The sequence below is a fragment of the Taudactylus pleione genome, unplaced genomic scaffold (genome assembly GCF_031769625.1).
Source record: "Taudactylus pleione unplaced genomic scaffold, aTauple2 ptg000281l, whole genome shotgun sequence".
Classification (NCBI taxonomy): Eukaryota; Metazoa; Chordata; class Amphibia; order Anura; family Myobatrachidae; genus Taudactylus; species Taudactylus pleione.
This window is the reverse complement of record NW_028284683.1, coordinates 899969-919894: the sequence shown is the minus strand read 5'-3', so window position 1 is coordinate 919894 and position 19926 is coordinate 899969. Positions and strand designations below refer to the sequence as shown.

Genomic DNA, 19926 nt, shown 5'->3' with positions numbered 1-19926 from the left:
AGGCGTTCCCATGGGAACGCCTCCGTCTGGGCAGCCACGGCCCCGGCACGCCCACCAAAGGGGGCGTGCTGTCACTCACCATCGACAGCACGCCCCCTTTGGTGCGAGACCCATAACGACGGCTACCCTGTCGTTATTCGGGTCTCGCGCATGCGCACGACGGAGGCGCCTCCGTCGTGCGCATGCGGCTAACATCGACCCGCTTGCGAGCGCTCAGCGCTCGCAAGCGGGTCTGAATCAGGCCCTCTGACCCAACAAATATTAAAACTTATACTTTTATTGTTATCCTTTTAAAATCTTATATACTTTCAAAATATTGATGAAATATTAAAATATATAGATGTGTAAAGATCAGAGGCCCTGATTCAGAGACGCTCATAAGCGGCAGTACGCTCGTTCCGAGTGATGTTCGCACATCTGCGCATGCGTACGGTTTATAATACGCATGCGCGAACCAGTCAGTGCGGCCGAAAATCGTTTGTTCGCTAAATAGCGAATGCCTGCTATTTTGAGTGACAGAAGGAGGCGTATGTGGGTGGTAACAGGGGAAGGTGCTTGAAAACGGGGAGTGGAGATCCGAACGCAGGCGTGCTTAAAGGTCAAAACGGGCGTTTTAAGGGTGTGCATAATTAATCCAGCAGCGTCATTGACCACGTCACTTGGTTGTTTTAAAGTCTGAACTGCTCGCAATATAGTGGTAGGAAAAACCAACCACAAGAATAGCGAGCAGTTCATACGCTGTTCGATGTACTCGATTAATCTAATAAATAGCGGACATGACGTATGGTGCGAGTGGCCAAGGGGCGTATTTTTCAAATAAACGTCCGCATGTTTTGTTCGCTCGTTCAGACATGGAGGCGTGAACAGACCGCAAGGAGCGAACGGTTCATTTGAATAGCCACCCCCTTTTTCTGAACGAACGACCGCAGATAGCGTCCGGCTCTGAATCAGGGCCAGAAAGCAGTATATTAAAATAATTATTAAACTGTTAACGGCTGCTGTCTTAATTGTATGATCCTGTTCACCTCCTTCCATATAAATGCTATATTGCTATTTTGTACACATGAGGTTGTGCTGATTATAATTATTTCATAGCCATTTGCAGCAGAGTATGAAAAGTGTCAAACTTAACCATATATAATACGGAATATCCTGTCCCTAAAGTTTTAAACTCCAGCTGTAGGCATATGAATCAATCAGGTTACAGACAATAACATTGTATTGCTCTATGGCCCTGATTCAGACCCACTCGCGAGCGGCTGTCCGCTCGCAAGTGGGTCGATGTTCTGCACTGAGCATGCGCACGACGGAGGGAGCTCCGTCGTGCGCATGCGCCAGACGCGACGAGCGAAGGACTTTCCTTCGCTCGTTGTGTCTGATCAAAGGGGGCGTGCTGTCGATGTTGATTGACAGCACGCCCCCTTTGGTGGGCGTGCCGGGGGCGTGCCTCCCATCAGAAGCCGGCCCACTGACATCACTAGTGATGTCAGTGGGAGTGATTTTGGCTCTGATAGAGCCAAAATCACTCCGGGCCTTGCGGTTGAAAACCTCAACCGCAGGCTCCGGCTCGCAGTTTCGATGGTCGCGATGGTCAAGACCATCGCGGCCATCAAACTGCACGCTCGTATAGGCTGTGGGTGGTGACCCACAGCTATACGAGCGTCCAGGAGGACGCTCCATAGTTATGGAGGCCGGCCCTCATTCAGAGCGTGCGCTCTGCTCAGAGCGTACGGCTCTGAATGAGGGCCTATGTTCTCAAGTATGGTAAGAAAATAGTGTATAGGGCACAATGTAGCAATATATTCTAAGCACAGACAGGACTCATAATTGTAGCAGCAGCCATGCACAAGCAAGAAAACTACCAAGCCCAAGAAACAGGTTTGGAGTGCGAGACGTCCGGCTGCTAAGCCTGACGACAAGCCCTCGGCCTGATGGGGCGGGCCTCCCCCTGGGGGATCCCAGGTGGGAGGCCAATTTCTTCAGTTCACCTAATGCTGGTGTCAGACTACCACAGATACCTGGGTGAGGGAAGTGGTCTCTCAGGGGTACACCCTCTCCTTCCGCAGAAGGCCTCCCCATCAGTTCTTCTGCACAGGCCTCCTGTCCAACAAGGACAAGGCTTTGGCTATTCAGGAGGCAGTACAATCCTTGCTTCAGGCAGGGGTCATTGTAGCGGTCCCGTTATCCCAGAGGGGAACGGGTTATTATTCCAGTCTTTTTCTGGTTCAAAACCTGAATGGACCCCACAGACCTATCCTCAATCTCAAGTCCCTGAACAAATTCCTCAGGGTACCTCGGTTCAGGATGGAAACCCTATGCTCAATCATACTGGCTATGGAACCTGGGGATTTTATGGTGTCTAGATATTCAGGATGCATACCTGCATATTCCGATTGCTTCGGCTCACCAGAGTTTTCTCTGGTTTGCTGTGTCACAACAACATTTCCAGTTTCGGGCTCTGCCGTTTGGCCTCTCTACTGCACCTCGGGTGTTTGCAAAAATTATGATGGCAATGGCAGCCCATCTGCGGCTGCAGGGGGTCCACCTGTTACCATACCTGGACGACCTCTTACTGTTGGTGGGGTCTCCGGAGGTACTTCACCACCACCTACAGCTGACAATGTCTGTCCTACAGATGCACGGATGGTTGATCAATTGGAAGAAGTTAAGGAGGAACTTGAAGTAAGGCGGCAATGTCAGAGGTGTCACGCATCCTGACATGGGCGGAAGGCCATCTACCAGCCATATCGGCAGTGTTAATTTCAGGAGTTCTCAATTGGGAAGCAGACTACTTCAGCCGTCACAACATGCATCCCGGGGAATGGTCTCTTCACCAAGAAGTGTTTCAGCTCCTAGTGGACAGGTGGGGCCTTCTGGACGTGGACCTCATGGCCTCTCGACAAAATCACAAACTGCCACTGTACGGGTCCAGGACAAGGGACACCAAGGCTCTCTTGGTAGACTCTCTGTCAGTCAAGTGGACCTTCCAGTTTGCGTACCTCTTCCCTCCATCTCCCTTCTTTCTTGAGTACTTCGGAAGTTCATACAAGAAGGAGGCACTGTCCTCCTGGTGGCTTCAGCGTGGCCCAGACGTCACTGGTACTCAGATCTTCAGAGTCTCTCCATCGACACACCGTTGCTGTTGCCTCAACGTCCAGACCTGTTGTCTCAAGGTCCTTGCCTTTACGCAGACCTAGGTCGTCTGTATTTGATGGTGTGGCTCTTGAGACATCCCTCCTAAGGTCCAAGGGTTTTTCCGCCTCTGTGGTTAACACCATGCTTAGAGCAAGAAAACCTGCCTCTGCCACGATTTACCACAGGGTGTGGCATACCTACTTTGAATGGTGTCGTCCCAGAGGTTTTGACCCCCAAGTGTTTCGGATATCCAGAGTTTTGGCTTTCCTGCAGGCGGGTTTGGACCTTGGTCTCCGCCTTGCTTCACTGAAGGTGCATGTCTCTGCCCTTTCAGTGTGGTTCCAGCGGAGGATCGCTCCTCTTCCCGATATCCGCACTTTCCTGCAGGGGGTCCTTCGTATTCAGCCTCCCTTTGTCCCTCCTGTGGCGCCTTGGGATTTGGCTGTGGTTCTTTGGGCCCTCCAGGGGCCTCCGTTTGAACCCCCGGACTCGGTGGGTTTCAAATGGCTTACTGCTAAGACAGTTTTTCTTCAGGCTATTGCATCTGCCAGAAGAGTGTCAGATTTGGGGGCTCTCTCTTGCCATTCCCCATTTCTAGTTTTTCACCAGGACAGGGCAGTGCTTTGGACTCGCCCTGGCTTCCTTCCTAAGGTGGTTCCTAGTTTCCACATTATGAAGAAATTATTGTACCGCCCTTTAATTCTCCAGACCTATTGGCTGGTGAGGCCTCATTGGATGTGGTACGTGCCCTCAGGATTTATGTGGACCGTACCAGTTCCCTTCGGAAGGCAGACTCTTTATTTGTCCTTTGTGGTTTCCACAAGAAGGGTTGGCCAGCCAATAAATAATCATTGGCTAGGTGGCTTCGCATGACGATCTCTGAGGATAAGGCTGGGTATACACCTAAAGATTTTCTGTCCAACCATCCAACTAGTTGGTTGGAATGAAAATCTGGTAAGGTATGAAAGCAAATGACAATCAGCAATTTGCTCCCAAACACCGGAAAATGGACAAAAACTGTTGTTTGAACAAATTGTTTAGATCAAACATTTAACAAACTTGTCTGACGACCATTTTCATCTGTTTTCTGGCATTTAGGAGCAAATTCCTTATCAGTTACTCCCATACCTTACCAGATTTTCATTCCAACCAATCAACTAGTTGGACAGAAAATCTTTAGGTGTGTACGGACTCTTACACTCATGAGGGCCTTCCAGTACCGCCCTCTGTTACTGCTCATTCTACTCGGTCTGTGGGTCCTTCGTGGGCAGCTCGCCATGGCACCTTGGCTGTTCAGCTTTGTAAGGTGGCCACATGGTCTTCTGTCCAGACCTTTCTGAGGTATTATGCTTTTGATACCTTTGCCTCTCAGGACGCTTCCTTCGGACGGCGGATTCTCCTCTCTGCACAGGAGCGTTCCCACCCTTAAGGGGACTGCTTTGGGACAACCCCAAGGTCACCCTGTGGACCCCTATGTACCCTGAAGTAGAAAATGAGAGATATGGTAAGAACTTACCTTTGTTATCTCTCTTTCTACAAAGTCCATAGAGTTCATAGGGCACCCACCCTGACGCACCTGTGCTTCAGATGGGCTTCGCTCTGGTCACCGGTTTTCCGTCTCCTTCTGTGTGAGAATATGATTCTTGAGTGTTCCAGACTTTCTTCTCTTTCTTTTATCCTCCTCCGGCCTTTGGCTTGCTACGAAACTGAGGTGCCTCTGGCCCAGGGGCGGGGCATAGGAGGGAGATCCAGTGCATCCTGGGAGAAAAGTTCAACTGCGTGGTGCCCGGATGACTCCCATCATCCCCTATATCCCAAGGTCTTCCTATGGACCCTATGGACTTCGTAGAAAGAGAAATAACAAAGGTAAGTTCTTACCATATCTCTCATTTTTCTTATTATCCTGTATGTTTTCCTCAGCATCTTATTATCCGGTTTTCTATTTCACATCACTTTATTTTCTCTTACTATCGAGAGTCGGTAGAACAGCCGCTTGTTGCCCATGTGAGACCTTAAGAGCAGACGAGTGGTCCTGGAGTTATCTTGTCTCTTCCTAACCGCCCCTCTCCGTACCTCTGTATCTCCCCTTCTAGGTCCAGTTGTTTCTGAAGGACAGCTGGGTGAGCACGTTAAAGAACGCCGTGCGCAGCAGCCTGCGTGATGTAGGAAAGGGCTGGTACGACCTCAGTGAGCGTAACTGGGAGGTCTACCGCATGTCCAAACTGCGGCAGCTGATGGAGCTCGTCAAGTTCAACCTACAGGACTCTCTGCGGTTCTTGGTGCAGGACTCTCTGGTCAGCTTCACCCAGTTCATACTGGATGCCTGTTACAGCGTCTTGTCGTGTACCGAGGACATGGACTGGGGAGGCGACCTCATTAACAGCCCCTACAAGTGAGACATCATCCAGACCATAGATCCTCCATTATCTTCCCATTTAAACATGATGAGAAGTCTATCAGGTCATATGAATTGTAAATGGATGATCTGTGAATACATCCCTTATAGACAATGGGAAGATTATGGACAGTACCATAACGAAGAGCCAACATCGCTTTACATGTCGCTTAACTGCACTTTCCCATGTGACTGTGTCATTTCCTTCTCTCCTGCAGACCCCGCAAGAACCCCATATTCCTGTTGGACCTGGTGCTGGACCTCTCCGGGGCTCATTTCAGCACGCCTCTGGAGAATTTTGAAAGTACTCTCACAAACTTGTTTGATAAAGGAATCCTGGCAACTCACACTGTACCCCAGCTAGAAAAAGTGAGTGCGCATTCGCCTGCCAGATCTGCTACTAACCCCCGGAGACTGGCAGCAGTGTGCACAGACAGGAGATCGTCGTAACTGCAGCTAATGCACGAGCCGTATCAGGATCTCCCAGCAATATATAGTCCTGAAGTAGCTCATTTTTGTTTTAGTTATTCAGTCATCAGTATTTGCTGCGCTGAGAACCTGATTTGTATGAATTATCAGGAACTACCATAAACAGCAGCAGCACCCTTAGGTGGCCTGATTATAATGCGTCATTTCTCACTGTGCGGAGGCCCAACGCCCATTTCCACTCTGTAAAATAACATGAATTTTGGCCAGATCAGATCTGACTGTCTTCGGGCCTCGTCTTATACATACATGTTTTTATTCAAAGAAATAAAAGAAACCTACAATTCGGAAATCATAAAAACAGGACAGGTTACCGTTGACATAGATAGTTGACATCATAAACATAGTCTCTGTTTTTTAATGGTGTCATTTTTGACCCTGTTCTTTCTGTTAAGTTCCAAAAAATACAAAAAGTATTTAGGTGTGAGTAGCATTGTAATTGCTGGAGTCCTTAACCAGCTGCCAACAGGTCCACATAGAGCTGGATTCCCCAAATCTGTGAGCCCCTGACAAAAGGAGATCACCTATGGTCACTAGAGAATCTCTCTCCAAAAAGTGGGTGGGGAAGTGGACCTCCAGCGGTCTGGGATGACAGCCATGATTTCATGTTGTACATTTCAGGGCATACACCAGATAATGTGATCTAATAGGCTCAAGCACACACAAAAGTTACTTGTAATAATGTGCCAGTAAAACATATAATAGTCTGGGACTTTTATACTTAGCACAGGTGCGGAACCAAAGCATTTTTTTGAGCACATTGTAAGTGAGGGCATGTGCTTTTCAGCCTAGTGGTTATATCATCAGGAAGAAGTGTTTAATTTCTTTGCTCTGGGGTAGGATATAGTGATGCTCTGCTCTCAGCAATGATTACAGTTATATCCAGGGCAATAGAAGTAAACGGTTCTGCCTGATGATCTAAATACAATGCTGAAAGTCACTGACATTTCTTGAAAAGTAAAGGCGCACATCCACTTGCTGATTTCTATGAGCGATTGAACAATAACGATATCGTTATCGTTCAATCGCTCATGAATCGTGCACATTAATGTCGGAAACGACCAGCGATGCGTGCTACCGCTGGTCGTTTCCGACATCAATCATCGGCCGAACATGCTGGTCAACCTGACGATAACGTTAGGTTGAGCATGGTAGGGGATGATGGATGAGCCTGCACTGAGCGACCGATCGTTCAGTGTAAGCACAGCACAGACTGAGAAACGACTGCACGATTACAATGTGGTAATCGTGCAGTCGTTTCTTGGTCTGCTAGAGGATGAGCCCCCTTAGGGATGCTTTCAAATCCTCTTGTCTTTATTTCTGTAGTTTGTGCTGGAGAATCTTTTCATCAGCGGCACCCAACTGCTGGAGTCTGTGGGTCTTCACGAGCCGCCAGTGGAGGAGCTGCGCAAAAACATCCGCACGGCCGTTTGTAAGGCCCTGATACCTCTGAGGGCGTATGTCCAACAATACGAGAAATACTTAGAACTAAACAACACGGACGTGGAAACCTACATGAAGTGAGTGTCACATAGGCTCCTGTCATTGTCTTTGTCAGCAATAAGACTGTGGGAGAAATTGCTGCTTTGTTAATGTTCAGGTTTATATGGCTGCTTAAATCTTATGTAAAATCGAAACACAGCGTCACGCTCACACAAAAGTGCTACATATAATATCCGATGTTTCCGCAACCTCAGGATTGATGTAAGCAGCAAATGAGGAAAAATTGTGCAGTATTTCATGGAAAAAAAAGTTAGACTTGGGTGGAACATTTACGCTTGTGCCCTCATCAGTTTTTCCCACTTGACTTAGGCCTGCTACTACTTTAGGACTAGGGAGCTCATTCAGAGGCGGTCGTTAGATGCAAGCGGTCACAAGCAGTCAGGGCGGCCGCTTGCATCCTGAACGGCCACCTCCTTGTCGATCGTTAAGCTGTGGGTTACCACCCACAGCTTAACGACCGACCAGGTTGATGGTCGCGATGGTGATCTCCATCACTACCATCGGGGCTTACGACCAGACCCTAAGGTAGGGTCTGGGCACTCGTAAGCCCCAGGGAGCTTTCTGCTCTGATGGAGCAGGAAGCTCCCCACTGACATCACTGATGATGTCAGTGCGGCCGCCCACAAAATGGTATGCGTTCGTAAAGGAACGCCTCCGTTTTGGAAACCACCCCCCCGGCCCGCCTACCAAACGGGGGCAGCTGTCGATCAACATCGACAGCCGCCCCTTTGGTAACGAGCTCTGGAGCGACAGAGTTTCTCTGTCGCTCCGGGGCTTGCGTACGCGCGGTGCGGCCGCTGCTAGTGCGCTCGTGACCGACTCTGAATGAGGTCCTAGATTCCTAACACTGCAGAGTAGACGTACACAATACATACATACGGAGATAGTGCTGCAAATCTATAGCAACTTGCAGGGCACATCCAGGCACTGATTCTGGATGGATCTCCTTAGACAGACGCAAATAGCGAGTTTTAGAATATACCGCATGCGCAGATGCAAATCTATTCTGTTAAAGGACTTGGCCTTATTATATAACATCACATTCCATATAACGTGACACCTAATCACATGGTGCAATTCCCTACAGAACGATCCGAGCCAAGAACCCGTCGGCGGCTGAGGTCAGACGAGAGGCTGAAGAGCATCTTCTGGAAAAGGAGCGACTGGACCACTCTCTCCCTAACTCCATCATCGTCGGCCCCTTCCACATCAGCATTGAGGGGGTGAAGCAGAACCTGTCTCGCAAACGTAAAGTCCTCTCCAACGCGCTGCTGGAGTTATTCGCAAAGAGCGTGCACGGGGAAGTGGAGGAGGTGACCGAGATGAGGGTGGTCTGGGGGTCAATGCGGCGGCGTCTGGGGGCGAGCTGATAACACGGTCCCATCACTTGGTTTTACAGATCTCAGAGCAGTTCCGAGTCATCAGCCGCAAACTGTACGAAAAACCAAATAGTGTGGAGGAGCTGACGGAGCTCAGGGAGTGGATGAAGGGGGTACCGGAGCAGGTTAAAGCTCTGGAGGTGAGATGCTGCAGGAGGGGATCCGGAGAGTCTTTATAAATGTCATGTAGCAGCTTCATTAGTTCTTTAAGGAATTAGAAATCCATGCTGGAGTCATAGGATAACCAGGATTAGGGGTGTCTGGGACTGGCCAAAGATGCAGGGGAACGTTTTACACACCAGGAAATCTTTATGTACCATCCCACACATTGACGTCAGCTTTGCATCCCGGCCACCAAATCACAGGGTACTTCGCATACTAGCTTATAAATTAGGTTTAGCTTTGTAAACCAGCTACCAGACTGGGTAATCCGCTATTTACTAGCCACAAGAATTTTTGGGGCGTGGGTTCCCCTGGATTGCTTTGGTTGATCTGTCTCAGGGCACCGCATTATACATTTTTCTTTTATAACACATTTTAACCCTTCACTGTTTGTTTATAATACATGTATTTCACTTTTTTATTTTCATTCTTTATATGCAGCCTGGCTGCCCTTAACTATCTCTTTACACTGCACTTCTCTAACTATGGCGGTGCCCTGGGGCGGCTTACCTGGGCTAGTTTTGGGGGGTCCTGCGCTCTGGATTTAAATCCTAGTATGTTAGAGACCTACCCGAAAGAGGTTACCTGGATATGGTGGGTAGGCCCATAACCTTGGCCATGATTAAGCTAAAAACCTCCATTGATTGCAACATTTTATTGCATTTATATATTATCAGTAATTTGGAGTTGTGCACCTGAGATTTGTCTGTTTCTGTGCCAGCCACAAGAATAGTGTCTGTTTTATGGATTAGTTGCCAGTGGTTTATTAGTCTCCATCCTATCACAGTAACTATTGCAGAACAGAGAGGGGACTTTGTGTAACTAGTACAGAGCCACAAATACATTTCTAAACTAATAGCAAGTGCAATTCAGTTAATACTAAAAAGGTAACAGAACTCCCCGGCCAGAGCTACTAATGCAACATAACTGACCGGCATACTGGGCTGCAGTGTATCTTGCATCTGGCCAATGAGAGAGTCCCAGGGGAGGATGTCAGCTGATCAAGTGATACTCACATCCTATACTGGGCCATCCCTGGCCGCTGTCAGGTCCCCCATCCTATCACAATAACTATGAGTCCGCAGAGGCGGCATCGTCCTCAGCCAAAGTCTGTGATTGCTGTTGAAACTAAAGTGAAATTGAGATAAACACAACAATACAAATTTCATTCCCTATTTAGAGTTTTTAAACTATATTACTTTATTGCACGTGTAAGTAAAACGAAACGCACTTCACATTATCACCCCCTTATTATCTTCTGCTGAAAAGTCAGAGTCATGTAGAATCTTCATCAAAGTAACATTATGTCCTCGTTCTGCAGGAGCAAATAGCAAAAGTCACCAGTGATTATGAAGTTATGGACGAATTCTTCTATAACCTGACCCAGGAGGACTTCAATACAAAGTGAGTGAGCGACTGGTTCCTGTTTATAAGTCATGTTAGAGGTGAAGGAACACCAATGAATGTGCCATGCCCCCTTATCTCTAGGTGGGCCATCATTGCATGGCCACACAAAGTATTGGCCACCATGGAAAGCCTCCAGGAACAGCACTTAGAGGACGAGGAGAGATTTCGCAAAATCCAGGTCATGGATCAAAACAATTTCTTGGAGCGTTTGGACTCCCTGCAGGTGGGTACGGTCCAGCCCCTGGTCTATAAATTGTGTAATCTATGTAATCTGTGCTCTCCTAGTGAAACAGTCTCCTGTCGTTCCGCGTCCTAGATGGTCGTCGCCGGATTCTCCACTCACGTCGATATAAATCGGGCTCACGAGATCGCCAACGAGGTGAGGAGGGTCCACAAGCAGCTGAATGAGTCACAGCAGATGGCTCAGCTCTACAACAACAGGGAGAGGCTCTTTGGCCAGCCAGTCACAAATGTAAGTATCTGGCCTCGGTGACATCATCAGCGCGCGTCTTACAAGACCGATCGCTAAGCTCTTCTCACATAGAGGCCGCCATGGTGAGATGCTCGTCTAATACCTGGCTCCGTTTTCTCTCGGGCAGTATGACAAGCTGCTGAGACTGGTGAAAGATTTCCAGCCCTTCCGAGACTTGTGGACCACCGTCTCGGACTGGATGCGCTGGTACGAAAGCTGGATGAATGATCCGCTCACGACCATTGATGCTGAGCAGCTGGAGAAGAGCGTGAGCGAGTCTTATAAAAGCATGCACAAGTGTGTGAAACACTTCCGGGATATTCCAGGTGAATTGGTGACACATTGCGAAGTTATGTCATGTGACTTGAACGTGCGAATCACATGACGTTACATAAGATCATACTTAAAGCCCACCCGTCACCTATCACAGAGGAGACGGTCATTTTGTCACCTCAGGATCTCTGGGCCTGATTCAGAGCCGGACGCTATTTGCGCTCGCTCGTTCTGAAAAAGGGGCCGGCTATTTAAATTGAGCGCCTCTATGTCTGAGCGAGCGTCCGAAACATGCGCTCGCTATTTTGTAAAGAAGCCCCCTGGCCGCTCGCATCATACGTCATCTCCGCTATTTATTAGATTAATCGAGTACATCGAACGGCGTATGAACTGCTCGCTATTCTTGTGGTAGCATTTTCCTACCGCAATCATGCGAGCAGTTCAGGCTAAAAGACAACCAAGTGACGTGGTCGATGACGCTGCTGTATTAATTATGCACACCCTTAAAACGCCCGTTTTGACCGTTTGGCACGCCTGCGTTCGGATCTCCACTCCCCGTTTTCAAGCACCTTCCCCTGTTACCACCCACAAACGCCTCATTCTGTCACTCAAATTAGCAGGCATTCGCTATTTTGCGAGCACACGATTTCCGACCGCACTGACTGGTTGGCGCATGCGCATTACAACGCATGCGCAGATGTGCGAACATCGCTCGGAGCGAACGAGCGGCCGCATACGAGCGGCTCTGAATCGGGCCCTCTCTTCACTAGCTACCAGTGTAAAGTGATGTAAAAGTCTCTGGTGAGTTAATAGACTGTATTTTAATATTGGCTTCCTCCGATGTATGTAAGTGATGGGTACACTTTAATGTAACAGATTACAGTATACTACATGAGAATATATGTTTGTTAGAAATAATTTTAATAATAGGGGATAGACCACCTCTTGCATTAATGGTACAGCCCTTTGCCATCCAGATTAAATACACAATTGTCCACTCTACATGTCACCACCCTGGCAACTTCCTGTTCCTGCTAAGACATACAGGAAGTGAGAAGTGCAGAGTGAAATTTCTCCCCCCTTGGGGCTGTTGAATAGGGAAGGATGAAGCTATTGTATTGTATTATCCCACAGCCTGCCAAGATGTAGCCCAAGACATTAAGGGCCGGATTGAAGAATTCAAGCCATATATTCCCCTGATACAAGGCTTACGCAACCCCGGCATGAGAAACCGTCACTGGGAGATTTTATCTGAAGAAATAAAGATAAACGTCAAACCCAAAGCCAACCTGACCTTCACCCGCTGCCTGGAGATGAAGCTACAGGAGCACATAGGGAGTATAGCCAAAGTGGCTGAGATTGCAGGAAAGGAATTCTCCATCGAACAGGTGAACAGGACAACGTTGTGTGTGTCAGTGCTGCCTCTATCACCTTCACGTGGCAGAGGCAGCCATATTGTAGTCTGAAACAGGTATGGTGGTGATCCAGCCAATCCGTGTACTAGGATAGGATCCAGTCAGTGACATCACGGAAGTACGTCAAGGCAATGATTTTGTTTGGCTGCATTCTCACAAGTAACGAAATAATGCTTAACCCTAATTGTTTGTTACACAGGCTCTGGACAAGATGGAGGGTGAGTGGGCCTCAGTGCTGTTCAATATATTGCATTACAAAGAGACGGGCACCTTTATCCTGAAGAGCCCCGAAGAGGCCTCACAGCTGCTGGACGACCACATTGTAATGACGCAGAGCATGTCCTTCTCCCCCTATAAGAAGCCCTTCGAAGATCGCATCAGCAGCTGGGAGAGCAAACTGCGCCTGACCCAGGTACTCGGTACTGTACAGTCAGTGACAGCGCTGAGAACTGCACGCCAGGTCTATGGGTTATCTCATATACCGGTTCCCTCTGTGCTCCTCAGGACGTACTGGAAGAATGGCTGACCTGCCAGCGTTCCTGGCTCTATCTGGAGCCAATTTTTAGCTCCGAGGATATTAACAGACAGCTGCCGGTAGAGAGCAAACGTTACCAGACCATGGAAAGGACCTGGAGGAAGATCATGCGGAACACGGAGGAGAATAAACAGGTGAGGGCAACATACGGGGATGTAGGATTGTCTGTAGATACTGCTGGGCTGTGTGTAGGGATGTGCACTCACCTGTACTCACCTGTACCCCGCTCCTGACTGTGAGGTGCAGAACACGGAGGAGAATAAACGGGGGAGGTCACCATACGGGGATGTAGGATTGTCTGTAGATATTGCTGGGCTGTGTGTAGGGATGTGCACTCACCTGTACTCACCTGTACTCCGCTCCTGACTGTGAGGTGCAGAACACGGAGGAGAATAAACAGGTGAGGGCAACGTACAGGGATGTAGGATTGTCTGTAGATACTGCTGGGCTGTGTATATGGATGTGCACTCACCTGTACCCCGCTCCTGACTGTGAGGTGCAGAACACGGAGGAGAATAAACAGGTGAGGGCACCATATGGGGGATGTACTATTATCTGTAGATACTGCTGGGCTGTGTATAGGGATGTGCACTCACCTGTACTCACCTGTACCCCACTCCTGACTGTGAGGTGTAGAACGCTCCGCTGTGTAAATGTGCAACACTATTACTAATGATTACTTGCTAATTCCTTATTTATTTATTAAGCGTTATTAAAATCGTCCGTTATTAAAAAGCGTTATTAATGTAGCGTACATATTTTCCGCAGAACTTTACTGAGAGTATTTCAGTCCCTGCCCCAGTGGAGCTTACAATCTATATTCCCTATCACATGTACACACACATTAGGCTTAATTTTTGCCAGCAGCCAGTTAACCTACCAGTATATTTTTGGAGTGTGAGTGTATTTTTTGCTGTGAGCGTTGCTGTATATTGCTGTGCATTGCTGTATATTACTGTGAGCGTTGCTGTGTATTGCTGTGAGCATTGCTGTGTATTGCTGTGAGCATTGCTGTATATAGCTGTGAGCGTTGCTGTATATTGCTGTGTGCATTGCTGTGTATTGCTGTGAGCATTGCTCTATATTGGGGTGAGTATTGCTGTGTATTGCTGTGAACATTGCTGTATAATGCTGTGTATTGTTGTGAGCATTGCTGTATATTGGGGTGAGCATTGCTGTATATTGCTGTGAGCATTGCTGTATATTTGGGTGAGCATTGCTGTATATTGTGGTGAGCATTGCTGTATATTGCTGTGAGCATTGCTGTATATTGGGGTGAGCATTGCTGTATATTGCTGTGTATTGCTGTATATTGGGGTGAGCATTGCTGTATATTGCTGTGAGCATTGCTGTATAATGCTGTGTATTGTTGTGAGCATTGCTGTATATTGGGGTGAGCATTGCTGTATATTGCTGTGAGCATTGCTGTATATTTGGGTGAGCAGTGCTGTATATTGTGGTGAGCATTGCTGTATATTGCTGTGAGCATTGCTGTATATTGGGGTGAGCATTGCTGTATATTGCTGTGTATTGCTGTATATTGGGGTGAGCATTGCTGTATATTGCTGTGAGCATTGCTGTATAATGCTGTGTATTGTTGTGAGAATTGCTGTATATTGGGGTGAGCATTGCTGTATATTGCTGTGAGCATTGCTGTATAATGCTGTGTATTGTTGTGAGCATTGCTGTATATTGGGGTGAGCATTGCTGTATATTGCTGTGAACATTGCTGTATATTGCTGTGAGCATTGCTGTATCTTGCTGTGAGTATTGCTGTATAATGCTGTGCATTGCTGTGAGCATTGCTGTATATTGGGGTGAGCATTGCTGTATATTGGAGTGAGCATTGCTGTATATTGGGGTGAGCATTGCTATATATTGCTGTGAGCATTGCTGTATATTGCTGTATATTGCTGTATATTGGGGTGAGCATTGCTGTATATTGCTGTATATTGGGGTGAGCATTGCTGTATATTGGGGTGAGCGTTGCTGTATATTGGGGTGAGCATTGCTGTATATTGGGGTGAGCATTGCTGTATATTGCTGTATATTGGGGTGAGTGTTGCTGTATATTGGGGTGAGCATTGCTGTGTATTGCTGTGAGCATTGCTGTATATTAGGGTGAGCGTTGCTGTGTATTGCTGTATATTGGGGTGAGCATTGCTGTATATTGCGGTGAGCATTGCTGTTTATTGCTATGAGCATTGCTGTATAATGCTGTGAGCATTGCTGTATATTGTTGTGAGCATTGCTGTATAATGCTGTGAGCATTGCTGTATATTGTTGTGAGCATTGCTGTATAATGCTGTATAGTGCTGTGAGTGTTGCTGTGTATTGCTGTGAGCATTGCTGTATATTGGGGTGAGCATTGCTGTATATTGCGGTGAACATTGCTGTATATTGCTGTGAGCATTGCTGTATATTGGGGTGAGCATTGCTGTATATTGGGGTGCGCATTGCTGTATATTGGGGTGAGCATTGCTGTATATTGGGGTGAGCATTGCTGTATATTGCTATATATTGCTGTGAGCATTGCTGTATAATGCTGTGAGCATTGCTGTATATTGTTGTGAGCATTGCTGTATAATGCTGTGAGCATTGCTGTATATTGTTGTGAGCATTGCTGTATAATGCTGTATAGTGCTGTGAGTGTTGCTGTGTATTGCTGTGAGCATTGCTGTATATTGGGGTGAGCATTGCTGTATATTGCTGTGAACATTGCTGTATATTGCTGTGAGCATTGCTGTATCTTGCTGTGAGTATTGCTGTATCTTGCTGTGAGTATTGCTGTATATTGCTGTGAGCATTGCTGTATATTGGGGTGAGCATTGCTGTATATTGGGGTGAGCATTGCTGTATATTGGGGTGAGCATTGCTGTATATTGCTATATATTGCTGTGAGCATTGCTGTATATTGGGGTGAGCATTGCTGTATATTGCTGTATATTGGAGTGAGCATTGCTGTATATTGCTGTGAGCATTGCTGTATATTGGGGTGAGCATTGCTGTATATTGCTGTATATTGCTGTGAGCATCGCTGTATATTGCTGTATATTGCTGTGAGCATTGCTGTATATTGCTGTATATTGCTATATATTGCTGTGAGCATTGCTGTATATTGGGGTGAGCATTGCTGTACATTGCTGTATATTGGGGTGAGCATTGCTGTATATTGCTGTATATTGGGGTGAGCATTGCTGTATATTGGGGTGAGCATTGCTGTATATTGCTGTGAGCATTGCTGTATATTGCTGTGAGCATTGCTGTATATTGCTGTATATTGCTGTATATTGGGGTGAGCATTGCTGTATATTGCTGTATATTGGGGTGAGCATTGCTGTATATTGCTGTATATTGGGGTGAGCATTGCTGTATATTGGGGTGAGCGTTGCTGTATATTGGGGTGAGCATTGCTGTATATTGGGTGAGCATTGCTGTATATTGCTGAATATTGGGGTGAGCGTTGCTGTATATTGGGGTGAGCATTGCTGTATATTGGGGTGAGCATTGCTGTATATTGCTGAATATTGGGGTGAGCGTTGCTGTATATTGCTATATATTGCTGTGAGCATTGCTGTATATTGGGGTGAGCATTGCTGTACATTGCTGTATATTGGGGTGAGCATTGCTGTATATTGCTGTATATTGGGGTGAGCATTGCTGTATATTGGGGTGAGCATTGCTGTATATTGCTGTGAGCATTGCTGTATATTGCTGTGAGCATTGCTGTATATTGCTGTATATTGCTGTATATTGGGGTGAGCATTGCTGTATATTGCTGTATATTGGGGTGAGCATTGCTGTATATTGGGGTGAGCGTTGCTGTATATTGGGGTGAGCATTGCTGTATATTGGGGTGAGCATTGCTGTATATTGCTGAATATTGGGGTGAGCGTTGCTGTATATTGGGGTGAGCATTGCTGTATATTGGGGTGAGCATTGCTGTATATTGCTGTATATTAGGGTGAGCATTGCTGTATATTGCTATATATTGCTGTGAGCATCGCTGTACATTGCTGTGTCATCTTCTGGTTTGCAGGTTATTTCCCTGTGCCCTGATCCGCGCCTCCTGGAGAGTCTCCGGGAATGTAACAAGTTGCTGGAATTGGTGCAGAAAGGACTCAGTGAATATTTGGAGACCAAACGAGGAGCTTTCCCCAGGTGAGCAGCCCGGAACACCATATACGTACAGCGCAGCCTGTATAATCCTCGCTGTGAGACAGGTTAGGGTAAAGTGATATAAACCTCTCTATCTTCTCAGGTTTTACTTTCTGTCGGATGATGAACTCCTGGAGATTCTGTCCCAGACCAAGGACCCCACGGCCGTGCAGCCGCACCTGCGCAAGTGCTTTGAGAATGTTGCTCGGGTGAGATTATTATTCCCATTTCTTACACTACTCACACATAGGGTCCTCATGTAGACTTGGATGTGTCTGTGTTTGCATTTCCACACTGCACATGTGAGCCATAACGCATCCCTATGTACTGCACATGTGAGCCATAATGCATCCCTATGTACTGCACATGTGAGCCATAACGCATCCCTATGTACTGCACATGTGAGCCATAACGCATCCCTATGTACTGCACATGTGAGCCATAACGCATCCCTATGTACTGCACATGTGAGCCATAACGCATCCCTATGTACTGCACATGTGAGCCATAATGCATCCCTATGTACTGCACATGTGAGCCATAACGCATCCCTATGTACTGCACATGTGAGCCATAACGCATCCCTATGTACTGCACATGTGAGCCATAACGCATCCATATGTACTGCACATGTGAGCCATAACGCATCCCTATGTACTGCACATGTGAGCCATAATGCATCCCTATGTACTGCACATGTGAGCCATAACGCATCCCTATGTACTGCACATGTGAGCCATAACGCATCCCTATGTACTGCACATGTGAGCCATAACGCATCCATATGTACTGCACATGTGAGCCATAACGCATCCGTATGTACAGTTGTGGGTGCAGTATCTCACACTCATATCATCCAATAGATTTGTTTTTTTAATGTTTTTATCTCTATATTCCCCTTCTGCTCCTTATTAAAATTGATGTCACTGAACTCTGTCAACTTACCTAGTGTCCTTTTTATAGACCTAAACTGTGTACTATAATCATGATGAATCCAGAAGGGTTTATAGAAATCCGGATTTATGTCCTCCCTTCCTGATTTATAGTGTACCCGTCACCTAGACACAGCACAGGCTGATCCAATATTCAGCAGCCAATCGGCTCACTAGGAATTAATGACATCACTGAGGCATGAGGCAATTGGCAGAACATTGGTTTAGACTACAATATTGATGCCTCCTTGTTATATGACTATATACAAATCACTATTTCTCCTACTATTAAACAGTTGGTAGATCTCAGTGGAGAACGGACGTGTTTTGGAGTTTGGCTTTTCTTATAGCTCAGTAAATGAATTTAGATGTTAGATTCTGTTAAGTGTCGCAATATATTTTGAATTTAGCAATATTAAAGTACAGTCTGAGGATCTGAGTGACTTACCTATGTGTTCCTGCTTCTGTCCAGCTGCTGTTCCAGCCAGATCTGCAGATCACTCACATGTACTCTGCGGAGGGGGAGGAAGTGCAGCTGTCCACACCCATCTATCCTACAGGCAACGTGGAGGACTGGCTGCTGGTGGTGGAGAAGGTTATGAAGGCCAGTGTACGGGATTACATAGAGCAGTCTATAAAGGCTTACACCCATGTAAGGCTCCCAGCTTCTGTTATCCCCGTCACCCTGCTGCGTTTGCATCACAGTCAGCTGACTTGTGGCTTCTTGTTTCCAGACTCCTCGATCGGAGTGGGTGATGAACTGGCCAGGCCAGGTCGTTATCGCCGGATGCCAGACGTTTTGGACAAAGGAAGTTTCCGAGGCGTTGGAGGCTGGAAATTTGTCCTCCGAGCTCTTCCCACAACTAGAAGCTCAGGTCAGGATTGAATTTAATATGGTTCCTAAGTAGCAATCCTAGAACCTCTATCACACTCACATTGATATTGACAGCCAGGGCCGGGTATGATAGGGCGACACGCAGACTGTCTCGATTTTGAAAATGTTGACAGATGACATGTCGACATCCACAGTGTCAGTACTACAGAATGTAGACAGTACTATTTTAACTTAAAATTAACCCTAATTGTAGACTAACCCTAATTGTTGCCTAACCCTAATTACATGTGTCGACATGGTACTGTCAACATTTACAATGTCATCACTTTGAGCATGTCGACATCCATATTTTAAACATGTCAATATTCAGAATATCTTGACATTCAGGTGTAGACATGTTGATTGTCGACATGTTGACTGAAACCCAACAGCTATTGCAGAACATTCTCTAGTTATTGGTTCATGTGTGTGACCAAAACAATCACCATACCGGACAGTGATATGCTGGAAAGCAGTCCAACGGTTGTGGCGTGTGGCAGCGATTCCAGCCGGCAGATGATCACTGTTGGGCCTTCTACTCAACTGATTGTACTGCCCTCTACTCAACTCTCTGTACTGCCCTGTACTCAACTCATCGTACTGCACTCTACTCAACTCTCTGTACTGCCCTCTACTCAACTCTCTGTACTGCCCTCTACTCAACTCATCGTACTGCACTCTACTCCACTCTCTGTACTGCCCTCTACTCAATTCATTGTACTGCCCTCTACTCAACTCATTGTACTGCCCTCTACTCAACTCATTGTACTGCCCTCTACTCAACTCTCTGTACTGCCCTC

The 19926-nt window shown here is 46.9% G+C and overlaps 1 protein-coding gene across 1 annotated transcript in view; it reads left to right on the top strand.

Moving 5' to 3' along the window:
- DNAH1 (dynein axonemal heavy chain 1) overlaps positions 1–19926 on the top strand; it is a 106487-nt gene that overhangs the window by 12506 nt on the left and 74055 nt on the right. The window contains exons 11-26 of the mRNA XM_088482037.1: positions 5229–5527; positions 5749–5899; positions 7343–7536; positions 8607–8832; positions 8919–9038; positions 10382–10464; positions 10549–10690; positions 10784–10939; positions 11067–11265; positions 12347–12600; positions 12827–13039; positions 13132–13296; positions 17202–17323; positions 17424–17529; positions 18725–18904; positions 18987–19127. Coding sequence (XP_088338163.1) covers positions 5229–5527; positions 5749–5899; positions 7343–7536; positions 8607–8832; positions 8919–9038; positions 10382–10464; positions 10549–10690; positions 10784–10939; positions 11067–11265; positions 12347–12600; positions 12827–13039; positions 13132–13296; positions 17202–17323; positions 17424–17529; positions 18725–18904; positions 18987–19127 — 2751 coding nt within the window. The remainder of the gene's footprint in view (positions 1–5228; positions 5528–5748; positions 5900–7342; positions 7537–8606; positions 8833–8918; positions 9039–10381; positions 10465–10548; positions 10691–10783; positions 10940–11066; positions 11266–12346; positions 12601–12826; positions 13040–13131; positions 13297–17201; positions 17324–17423; positions 17530–18724; positions 18905–18986; positions 19128–19926) is intronic.